Genomic DNA, 12,145 nt, shown 5'->3' with positions numbered 1-12,145 from the left:
GTCCCAGCCCACGGCAGGGGGGTTGGAGCCAGATGATCTTTAAGGTCCCTTCCAACCCAAACCATTCTGTGATCCTATGAAAGCAAGTTCTTATCCAGAGGAAAAGGAAAGCTGTTTTGAAAAGGCCAAGTGTGAACTTCCATTTCCAGAAGGCAAGCAAACCCTTAATCCCAAGGCAGAGGAAAAAGGGAAGGCATTCAGTGGGAAGGTGCCTTAATTCAAGCCACATGTGCACCCTTTAACGCCCACATGTCCAATGTAAAGGAAGCCAACGGAAAAACACGTGATGGTAAATAAATGGGAAGGAGGAAACCAGTGTGGAAAGGAAATGCAGAAGGATTTCTTCAGGCGCCGCAGACCCCTCCCCTCAGAGTTAGTCCCAAGGAACACCGGGGAAAGCACCTACTCTGTTTTCCTTCACACACAGCGATGATGTACTGCTAGAGGCATGTAAAAAATGGTTCTGACACATCAGAAAGCTGAACAAAGGCTATCAGTACCTTAGGGACTTCAGAGGGAAAGGCCGAGATGCCAAAATAATGCATAACTATTAATGAAAAAAGGGAATATACTAAAGGAATCAAGCATAAACAATCCATGCCATTTCAGAAACATAAATACCATGCAAAACAAGCCTCATGAATTCAAAAAAGCCTATCACTGTTCACGCCATCAAGAAGAAGTCTGTATGAACAGGCCCACATACTCTGGCTAGGAGGATAAGGAGCTATTTTAGGCTGGGGTTTCTGGGCACGCAGTAACAGCTCTGGGTTTGTCATCAGCTACTATCTTTAGGAGAAGACCTCTCCCTTTTGCTTTGCCGAGGCATGCAGACAGCCTCGCAGATTAAACCTGGTGCCACCAACACGCCTTTATGATCCCAACCAGCCTCACACAGGGCTTCCACCCACCCCCTCTGCCCACAGCCCCCTCATTTCCATTTACACCCAGCCCTGGACACGCAGTCCCTGGACTGCCGTGTGGGTGCACCCATCTCCCGCTCAGCCACAGCCACGGGAGCTGTGGATCTGGTGGCTGAGCCATCACTGGCTTCTTGCCTCCACCCTGGACCTGCCAGGCAATCCCGGACTGTGCCTGACCCCGGTGACCATCACAAGACCTGGTCCTGACCTGCAGACCGGTCTGGCAAGCAGGCCCTCGGCTGACGCTGGGTACCACTGCCCAGTCCGACTCACTTCACGTGGGGCTGTGGGACCGACAACAGGTTTCCTCTGCTACTGCTCAGATCACAGCCTGCTCAGGTCATTTTTTAACTAAGCTGGAATATTTACTAGCTAGATACACCTCATTACAGATGGTTCAGGTTGCAGGAATTCCCAGGACTGAACCGACCTTCCTCGCAGTCTCCTAGGACCAGCCGACCCTGTGCTGCTACCGAGGACGAGTACCCGCTGGTTTTCATACCCTGCTCTTGCAGAGATTCCCCTCCGCAAGCAGACGTAATGACTGCCGCCACCGAAAAGCAGATGTCTCTCCAGAGAGCCTAGGTCACTCCACCCCCTTTCAACCCAGCTAGAAGAGGGTGACACCTCACCAATAACCACAGCAAAACGACACCTGACGGTTCAGGTTAGTATCCAAGAGTAAGCTGGAGAAGTACATTTCTGATCGCCTGACAGACTGAAACATGAGCGTGGCTAGACGAGAAATGCTTCCCCTCTCTATAACCCACCGCTGTTTGCTCCAGTTTCTGTGGGGACAAATTTAAAATACCCCCTCTGTAAAGGCTCCGCTTACCGACAGCAGACCTGGCCTCTGCAAGCTCCCAGTAACAGCGATGGCAAAGGGATTTTTTTGCTGAAGATGAGAACATTTTGGTCCACTCTGCAAAGGCCGAATGACAGTCTAACGTCTCATTAGGAACAGACCAAAGACCAGAACCATCCGTCTTTCCCGTACCCCCATCCCTCCTTTTCCTTTCTGTCTGATATGGTGTTCCACTCCTGTTCTCCCTCTCCAGCTTCCAGTGTCTTTGCCCTGCGCTCTTACCACGCTGGCCGGGATGAGTTCTCCGTGGAATACAGTTACGTTTCTGAGGCCTGGAGCCTCCAAGTCAGCCCAAGCTGACTCTGATGCTCCCCACGTCCTGCTGGTGTGACCGCAAGGTCAACTGCGCCAGGAAACCTCCTGCGGGAGGCTGGACCCGATCTGAATCACTCACCCAGCCTGGTTCGGTCGCCCTGGTCATCATGACAGGACAAAGGAAGGGACAGCATGGGGATAGGAATAAGCCACGAAGGTGAGGAAGAAGTAGAACTGATTCTTTTAGAGCAGCGTTAGCTTATCCCAACCTGATGTGTGTGCTGAACTGCAACCTCACACCTTCGCTTTCATCCAGCCACCTAATTTTTCAATCAGTTTGTTTCCAAATCGTTCAATTACCAACTGTGAGCCACCCTGCAGCCCCACAAACCTTAACATCAGCAACAGGGAGGCACTGTAGGAGCAATGGGCCTGGGACGTGGAAACAGCACGTCCCAGAGGGCAGCAGGCAGGTCAGTGCCGTGAACTACGCTGCACAACAGGCCTTAACCAGCCGCGGGCACCTAACGACAGGCGGGATGCAATTCAGTGCTGGCAAACTATCGATTACACTTCTGCAAGGAGGACCCATGTTTGTTATTACTGATAAAAATAATGTATTATTTAAAATATTTCCTTAAACAATACACATTTTTATTAATAATTTACTAATTATCAAATTTCTCTGGTGGACTTGACTTTGCACCGCTCTAGGAAAGCCACTGCTGGGTAAACAGGTACGATTCCTGTGCAAAATCTTCCTCTGTTCTCAAAGCTGCAGTCTTGTGCAACCTCACACTGACGATCTGTGTGACTCTCCCAGTGGGAGCTGAGGAGTCTGGAAAACTCCTGTGGAGGTTAACAACAGATCAGCTAACACTGCCCACAAAATTACATCTGGAAATCAAGGTAGAACTGAGACGGACTCCAGAAACCACACCCTCGGTATTTAAGAAAGATCCAACGGAGTAGGAAGAATGGTTTTTAAGACTGTGTCTACAGCTGCACCCTGCAAACAGAAACACTGAAGAAGGGTGAGTCCAACACCCACCACTGCAGATGCAGACCGTTTAACGGAGCGGTGACGCTGAACTGTACCATCACTAGAGGGTGCCCTACCATTAGAGCTGCATTTTTGTCCTCAGCTATTATGTTTTCATACTCATACAGCAGGATAACAACATGAGCTGCTGCTCTCATCCTGCACTGACACACGTCTGACAGTGTAGCAGAACTGAAACGGCAAGTAAAATCAGCAGACCCTGGGATCTCCCAGCCAGTCAGTCTCACCTGTGCCCTGCAAGATCATGGAGCAGATCCTCCTGGAAACCATGCTAAGGCACATGGAACATAAGGAAGTGATTGGTGACAGCCAACATGGCTTCAGTAAGGGCAAATCATGCCTGACAGATATGTTTGCCTACGATGGGGTTTCAGTGTTAGCGGGTAAGGAGAGAGCAACTGGCGTCATCTACCTGGACTCGTGCAAAGCATTTGAGACTGTCCTGCACGACATCCTTGTCTCTACATTGGAGAGACATGGATTTGACGGATGGACCCCACAGTGCATATGGAACTGGCTGGCTGATCACATTCAAAGAGCTGAAGTCAACAGCTCGATGCCCGAGTGGAGACCAGTAACGAGCAGCGTTCCTCTGGGGTTGGGATCAGGACCAGTGCTGTTCAACAACTTCATCCGTGACATGGACGATGGCATCGAGGGCACCCTCAGCAAGTCAGCTGATGACACTGAGCTGTGTGGTGCGGTGACACGCTGCAGGGAAGGGATGCCATCCAGAGGGACCTGGACAGGCTGGAGAGGTGGCCTGTTCGAACCTCATGGAGTTCAGCAAGGCCAGGGGAAAGGTCCTGCACCTGGGTTGGGGCAATCCCAGCACAAGGACAGGCTGGGCGGAGAGTGGATCGAGAGCAGCCCTGAGGAGAAGGATGTGGGGCTGCTGGCTGATGAGAAGCTCAACATGAGCTGGAAATATGCACTTGCAGCCTCAAAAGCCAAATGTACCCTGGCTGCATCAAAAGAAGCGTGGCCAGCAGGGTGAGGGAGGGGATTCTCCCCCTCTGCTCTGCTCTGGGGAGACCCCTCGTCTCCCCGCAGTTCTGCATACAGCTCTGGGGCCCCCAACAGCAGAAGGACACGGAGCTGTTGGAGTGAGTCCAGAGGAGGCCACAGAGATGGTCCAAGGGCTGGAGCCCCTCTGCCATGGGGACAGGCTGGGGGAGTTGGGGGGTTCAGCCTGGGGGAGGGAAGATGTTTCTGCCTGCCAATGGCACAAAGACATGATTCCAGAATTCAAACATCATGGAATATAATCAGGCCATAAATTTGATTGTCTAGGTCCAGCTCTAATGTTGGATCCAAGAAGAGAAGGTAAAATAGCTATTAAATCAGCTATATTTTAAAATTTCCTCAAAGTAGGCAAAATAATCTCAGTTGCTTCTTCATTATTCTGTTGGTTTGTCTACAGTAATCATGGGCTAAACATGGAGCTTTAAGCAACTTGGTGTAGTAGAAGATGTCCCAGCCCATGGCAGGGGCGTTGGAACTAGATGATCTTTAAGGTCCCTTCCAACTCAAACTGCTCTGTGATTCTAAAATTTAGTTTCAAAAAAGTGACTGTTGTTCTGTTGATTTACTTTGCTGAACTGATTGAGTGAAGATGAGACCCAGCGCCAGCATGAAGGAATGGTGGGATCAGCCCTTCAAGCTGCACCTTGCTGTAAGACAACACCTCCAAATCGGGATGTCCACAGTTCTGTCCTTGTCCAGCTCCGCGTAGCATCAGTGTTCAAACAACCATGCAGAGAGGTAGTTCAGAGCAGCATCTGCGTCCTTGCAAGCGGAAGGTTTCCTCAGCGTTCTTAAGCAGCCCATCACAAACACCAGTATCAGTGCAAAGGAAGAACCCAGCATGTGGAGCGACAGGCAAACGGGAAGATCAAATCAGACCTCTTTAAGCTTCACACAAAATGTGATGGGAGAGGGAGGGTTTAAGTAGAGCTCAGCTATAGCATGGCCGTCCCCAGGGTGGTGATAGATTCCATCGTCATCGACAATACCTACAAACCTTGACTGGCACTTTTGGTATTCACACCGTTTTTCAAATGATGTCTGCTTACTGTGTATGAAATAAAAGTCCACCCTTGGCTTGCTTCATCTGACAAAGTAATTAACAATTTATAATAAGAGAAAACTCTCTCAGGTCCCCTCCTAAGCCAATAGACCTAATTTTTATGATGGAATATTTGAATGTTGCACGACTGTGTATACCAGAACAGTCAAATGCTGAAATTTTCAGCCCGTGTGCTTTCAAACTAATAGAAAAACAAGCAGTCTCCCTGCGATCAGACCTGCATCTTTGTTTCCTCCTTAGAGTCTTGATCTTTTCATCAATGCCTGCACTCTACTGCGGAAAGAGAAGACACCAGGAGCAGCAGGTAAACTACATCAGCAGTCTCCCAGTGGCCTCTCACATTTTTAAGTGGTCTACAACATAATGAGAAGGTGCCCGGTTTTCTCTCTTGTTAATCTGTCAGATCGTATTATAAGAGAAGAGCAAATTCTTGACTTCAACACGTGTTCAGACGGCTGGAGAAAACGTACGTGACTACAAATGGAGGCAGAAGTGGGTTGGTTACCAGAAACGAGAGATGTCCACTTTCTAACGTACACCAGGTTCTGAGCCAACCAGTGAGAAAAGAAAAAGCATGCTGGATTTTTACTCTGAACATCTGACAGAAAGTGAAGGAGATGAGCAGGGGCATATCTGAAATTCTTTCCCACAGATGATGACTGGCCACCATCGCTCACTCTGTACACATAGAAAACTAACGGCCCCTGTTACACAGGCACTGCACTCAGTACCTGCACACCGCAAGCTCTCCCAGCACTGCCCTGACCGCTGAAGGTGTCGCGTCAGGCTCTCTTACCTTCTTCAAGGTCGGTAACTCAGAAACACTTTCAGACTGGTGGAGGCTGCTTTCTGATTGGGGTTACATTTTAAATCTTCACTGGGTCAGATTCACATAATTATCATGCATGTAATTTTTCACAGGCTTGGATTAAGTTGATGGTTTTATTTCAGCTACTCATTAGTAGCAGCTCTTTATGGTGCTAGTTGAAAGGAGACAGTTTCCACTGGAATATCAGACAGCAGCTTTTCCCTGGTATTACTTACTCTGTTGTTTTGTACACATCAGAGTAGAGCCCTGCCTTCTGGTACTTCTTCTTTGGGGGTCGAGGTGCTTTTTTCTCACGCTGGGTTAGAGAAGGCAAAGGCTGTTCAGTATTTTCAGATTCATGTGGTTTCCCAGGGGCATCATGTGGACTGGGAGGTTCAGCTACCGTCTCAGAAAAACTGGAAGAAAAAGTAAAGATTAAAGACTATCTTATCATATTTCTTAACACAGAGGTATCTTGCCCTATTTCGTGATTCCCCTCTATAATCTGGTCAGCAGAGAAAACAAATGTCTGTGTTTCCGAATGACTAGATGGCTCAGCTATTTAAAAAATGCAATTCAATGATCTTGATCAAGTGGTGGTTAGGCACAATCACAAGAAACGCACCACCTTTTTACAGCAATGTTGTTATTAATTATTACAAAACCATCGTCGCTGGTACTACTACTGCTTATCCCTTGGAGCCTCAGTTGTGTCATTCAGAAGGAAGCTTATGCTATTTGCTTTTGTACTCTAAAAACACCACGTGGGAAACCTTTTCTTAGCCTTCAGGAGAGCCATTCAATGCACCCTCTGAACACGTGGTTCCAGCAACATTCTGTGCATCTAAATACCCATACTCCAGGAGTCATTTCTGAAACACAAACATGCTTATTTTTCAGACGTGTTCTGGAAACACACCAAGGAAAACCTCTGCAAGAGTTTGATCTGTTTGGACTGATGCCTCTGGGGATAAGCATAGGAAGATTAGACCAGTGATACATTTCTGGTGTGGTCCTTTACCAGGCAGCCATTGCACGGGTGCACACCTGAACTCCCCCCTGCTGCTTTGGTTCTAATCTGTTAGTGTACCAACTGATCTCACTGGCATCGCGTACGTATCTGTCTGTAATGTATACGAGTCACACTGTTAAGATTCCCACAGCACACGCAGCTCCTGCAGTTCCTTATTCCGCTCATGATGAAGGAACAATCTTTGCTATCACATCAGTAAACCTGTTACCAACTCACTAGAGGTATTCTTCACCAAGACAATCATAAAACTTGTTCTCTTGAGACACACGCACAAACCCAACAGTGTTAGACTACCTGAGACTCCATCCCATTTTGGGGTGTGTTCAGTAACTTAGGAAGACCCTAAGCATAGTTAAAACTGACATGTTGGTTCCCTCTAAACTGAACCTCTTAATAAAAAGAAATGTAACAAGCAGAGCCCATTACAGTAGGATTCTTTCACGGACCAAAATGTTATAAAATCAACAATGACCATACTGAGGGCACAAAATTGTAAGGGCATTACCTCTTATTGCTCTCCTGCTCATCTTCCGGTAGAGACTTTTGTCGCTTCCTGGCCTGTTCCTCTGCCAGCCACCTCTTTCTCTTCCAGCCTTTCCGGTGATCTGTATTCAGGTTCACACTTTGCACTACAGCTTCAATAACATCCGTGATGGTATCGGGTCCGATGTGCAAGGGGCTGCTGCTTTCCTCTCTTTTATCTAACTCCTGACTGACCAGCCGAGCCGCCTGGAAAGCTTGCATGGAAACGACAGCCTGCATCGGGTACTTCCGGGGCCGACCTGGCCTGCGCTTCACAAAATTATTCCCTGTCCGTGACTGCCTTTGCAGCTTTTTGGCTTTCAGAATTTTATTGACGTGGTCAAGATTTTTTTTTGTTGCCAAGATCTTGTTATAATTGCACATTTTCCTCGCCTGTCGCTGCATGGCTTCAACCACACTCCTCTTGAGATGATGTGGGGAATAGCTGTTCGGTAGTCTGTCTGACAGGAGCGAGATACTATCGCTGCAGGAGCTGCTGGGGATCGCGGGAGCTATGAGGCCGTCCTGTTTCCCCAGACCTCTCTCCCGGCTGTGGTTTCGAGCAGGACTGGCTGATGGTGGAACAGACACATTTGCAATGACTGCTTCTAAGGTTTTGTCCAAAGTAGCCTGGCCTTCGTGCTGGGTCATGCGCTGCAGCAAGCTGTCCACTGAATCATCGACAGCGGCCGCCAGCCTCGCTCCCCGGGCAGGTACGCCGATCACTGAAACACAAACACACATATACTGAAACAGTTGTGAGAGTCAGTCAAATAGGGCTGGGATGAAATAGCTGCTTGGACTGGCAGCCTTGTACTAGCTTGTAATTGCCCGGAATGTTCAACATCAAGACACCAGTTTCTGCAACCTGAGTTCTAATGGGAAAGGGACCTGGCGACGCAGGGAAGTGGAAAATCTACTGTTTATGTCGTGAGTTTTAACATGTAATTATTTTCTCTTTATTCACAGGTGGTGCCCCACTTCCAACAGCAAAGAGCGATGAGGCCATTCCCTGTGTACGTACAAGCCAGAACTCGTCACGTTTCTATTCAATACGAAAAATAAGAAACAATCTGTGCACAGAAAAATTAGAATCATAGAATGGTTTGGGTTGGAAGGGACCTTAAAGCCCATCCAGTTCCAACTCCCTGCCATGGGCAGGGACACCTTCCATAGCCCAGGTTGCTCCAAGCCTCATCCAGCCTGGCCTTGGACACTCCCAGGGATGGGGCATCCACAGCTGCTCTGGGCAACCTGTGCCAGTGCCTCCCCACCCTCTCCGTGAAGAATTTCTTTCTGGTATCTAATCTAAACCTCCCCACAAATTAAATACTGATAAAAAAATTGAGCAGCATCTGAAATGTTTTTCAACCAATTTTTCTTAGTTTGGAAGTACTGAAACAACTTTTTCATTGATCTCGCAGTTTCTTTATCAAAAAGACAAACATCATGATGCCAGAACTGACTGCAATAAAGAACAGGCTTGGATAAAGGTAAACCCAAATATCTAGAGAAAAGGGAAAGGCTAATTTACACGGGAAATAAAGTTAGCTCTCACTCTTTAAATAAAACGTTAGCGCTGCAGACTTGTATTTGAGACAGAGAATTTCCAGGTCAACCCTATAGATTATGCAGCATTAAAAAGGGATTTGTTCCAAACTAAGAGCTTCCCAAAGCTGCCCTGCTGGTTCTTAGTGATAACATTTAATCAGAAGAAACCCTGTTATTTCTGGAATAAAAGGGATGCTGCCTCCTCATAAATATACCACAATTGCACATTAGCATTGGCAAAACGTTACTGTAATTGGGGCCAATTAGTTAGATTAGATCTACTTAAACTAGCGGGTCCCAGGTTGTAGACTGAAGAGCACGTACCAGTGTAAGGTAACTGTTCAAGGGAAGACAACAAAATGTGTTTACAAAAGGGTTTCTGTCATTTCACAGGAGCGAGATTACGCAGTAGCTGACAGAGCTAAAGCACAGACAGCTCAAAATGTTTATTTTCTAGCCCTAGTGCTCACTAGTCCCACTGTGGTACTCTGGAGAAATGTATTCCCCATTAAGATTCCAAAGCCGTGAATTTGCAAGCGCCAATGAAAACGTGCTTCAGAGAGTGCCCAGTTTAAAGGAGGAGAATCAGCACAGCAAGTACTAAAAATCCTCCTATGAACAACATTGTTCCTGCGGGGGGAAGAAGGAAGAGAGAAGCATCCTTGTCAGGTCACTGCTGCAAGCCTAGCTGTAATCACACAGAAAACCCAGCAACCTGTCTGACTCTGAAAAGAACTGGGAGGATTTACACTTGCAGCTTTCAATTTTAGATGAAATAATAAAGATAAATTACCCTTTGTTTTCTTATGGTCTTTAAATACACATAGGGACGGAGCTTAGGGCTCCGCACAGAAACACCATCTGTTTAGCACAGTGAGCTCTGTCAACAGCTGCACCCTCCAACATAACCACCAACACATCCCATGTAGACACGAAGTCGAAGGGATGTCCTTGGACTAGTGTTTCTCTTTGGAAACTGATCCGGAAGGATGGGACCACTGCAGGCTCTGATCCCCAAAACAGCTGCAGCCTGGGTCAGGCACACATGCAGCCCGTGGTAACAAAGCACCTCTCCCACAAACGCACCGAAATCCCACATGCATTCCAGATCTAGGGAAAATATAACTAAGCCTGGTCTTTTCAGCTGCATCATCGTTTCACTGGACTCTGAGGTTGGTAGACTTGCGATTCGTGTCATTCTTACGCTCTCCTGCACAAAACAGGCTGAACTTTGAACACCTTCCTATACACAGCCTTACACCGACTGCAGTTCCCCTTCAAAATGAGTAAGAAAGTTAGCAAGACAGAGAGGGTAGAGAGGGAGCACTTCTTCCCTGCAGAGGACTTTCTTCAGCATCTGCAGCATAAAGCATCTGTTGCAATTTTCTGTTTAAAGGGGGGAGGAAATAGCAGTTTTGGCACATTCTTCCTATATGGAAATCCTATCGAGTTCTGTAAGGACCGATCCTAAGGATGTTTACTACAAAACCTGGGTGCCTAAGAATGTCTGAATTCTGCTCACAAGAGTTCAGTCACTGGGCTTCTTAGAAAGTTGGTCAAAGTTACAGGTTTTTTGTGTGGCCAATCAGAGGTAAGCTCACAGCACATTTTCCTCAGAGGGACTGCAAACAGGCTCTGGTTTTACTACGTGGCTGACAACTTGTTGGTTAAATACACAGGAAATGAGCATTTTCGGATCTTCCCTCTGACTATTTGGCCAATGGATTCGACAGTTTTGTAGGTGTGAAAATGTGACAGGTAGCAAGAGGTGTGCATTCACACCCGGGGTGACTGCAGAGCCTGACCTCCTTACCAAAGGTAGCTCAACACACATCACAAGTCCCTTTCCCTTCCTCGTGAGCAAAGGTGGGATCCCTCGAGCAGTAGGCCACCCACGGCTGAGAAAGCCAGCTCCCTCAGCATCCTGTCAGCAAACATCTGCTCAACTTCATGATGATTTTGTGCATCTGAGACTTGGTCTTGGTTTGACAGAACTGATGAGAACACTACCAGAGTTCCCACGGCTTTCAGTGCTTCCACCTCTCTCCTAGTATGTTTTTTAACCTGGCAGGATCATTTCACAACTGTCTAATTAGTGATGGCTGCGATGAGCTGCTTGTCATCCTCCATCACTTTACAGGGCTCACATGCCTCAAAGAAAACAACAGCACAGACAGCACACCCCATCTTGACCCTACGTTACCTACCCACGGGCAGAAAACGGCCTGCCTTCAGAACCGTGCACAAGTCAGCTCCTCCCCATGGAGGAATTAATCTATTCATCGACTTAATTGATTAGCTGCAGTGTCACAGGTCTTGCTAGCATTAAAGCACTGAGCTTCACGAAGACTAATTTAACCCAGTGAGGAACCAAATTCCCTTCTGCAATAGCTACGCTGCTGCTTCTGTAAGTGCCAACCCAGGTCTCCCTACTCCACAACCCAACGTGCAGCATGTGTATCCCAGGATGTAAGTGGAGAAACTCAGCGTCTCCATGAACATACTGCTGCTGCTCAAGTTCCCACAGCAATGCTGTCTCAGCTGTCTGCAGTAGCACAGGTCTGGGGGTGGCAGTGGCCCCGAAATCAAGGCCATCAAATATTACTTGCCTGTAGAAGATGTGCTCTCAGATATTGACCTCTTTCTGGAAGGGCTGCAGTTTGTGCTGTCTGACTGCCTCTGGGAAGGTTTGTCCTGTGTTGGCAAAGTGCCTGAAAAGCAGATCAGGGAAAAGCACACAGAAAAATAATCATTTCAGTCTGGCAGTGCCAATACAACGCGCTGTAGATGCTAAATATTCCAACTACGATTACTCCTTTTTAGCTTTAGGAATACTCGCTTGCTGTGATGCATGGAGGTGGAGAAAGACAGAAATGGACCATCAAGAAGGAATTTCTCACAGGCTAATGGCATTGGTAGGACAGTAAACAAGCCCTGAGAAGAAGCCACTTCACGAGAAAAAGCTGAGAGTATTAGCTTTTATGTAAAAACACCAACCAAATCAACCCCCCCCAAATCCCTGTTTTCAAATGAACC

At 47.5% G+C, this 12,145-nt stretch overlaps 1 protein-coding gene across 1 annotated transcript in view; it reads right to left on the bottom strand.

Moving 5' to 3' along the window:
* LOC104509103 (histone-lysine N-methyltransferase ASH1L-like) overlaps positions 1-11,820 on the bottom strand; it is a gene marked incomplete at both ends in the record, with an annotated part of 31,384 nt that extends 19,564 nt beyond the window's left edge. Inside the window, 3 exons of the mRNA XM_010150932.1 lie at positions 6,240-6,419; positions 7,542-8,283; positions 11,719-11,820. Of these exons, the coding sequence (XP_010149234.1) occupies positions 6,240-6,419; positions 7,542-8,283; positions 11,719-11,820 (1,024 nt within the window). The remainder of the gene's footprint in view (positions 1-6,239; positions 6,420-7,541; positions 8,284-11,718) is intronic.
* Between the last annotated feature and the right edge of the window lie 325 nt (positions 11,821-12,145).

This window comes from Eurypyga helias, unplaced genomic scaffold, assembly GCF_000690775.1.
Source record: "Eurypyga helias isolate BGI_N326 unplaced genomic scaffold, ASM69077v1 scaffold5414, whole genome shotgun sequence".
Taxonomy (NCBI): domain Eukaryota; kingdom Metazoa; phylum Chordata; class Aves; order Eurypygiformes; family Eurypygidae; genus Eurypyga; species Eurypyga helias.
This window is presented reverse-complemented; position numbering and strand designations above follow the sequence as displayed.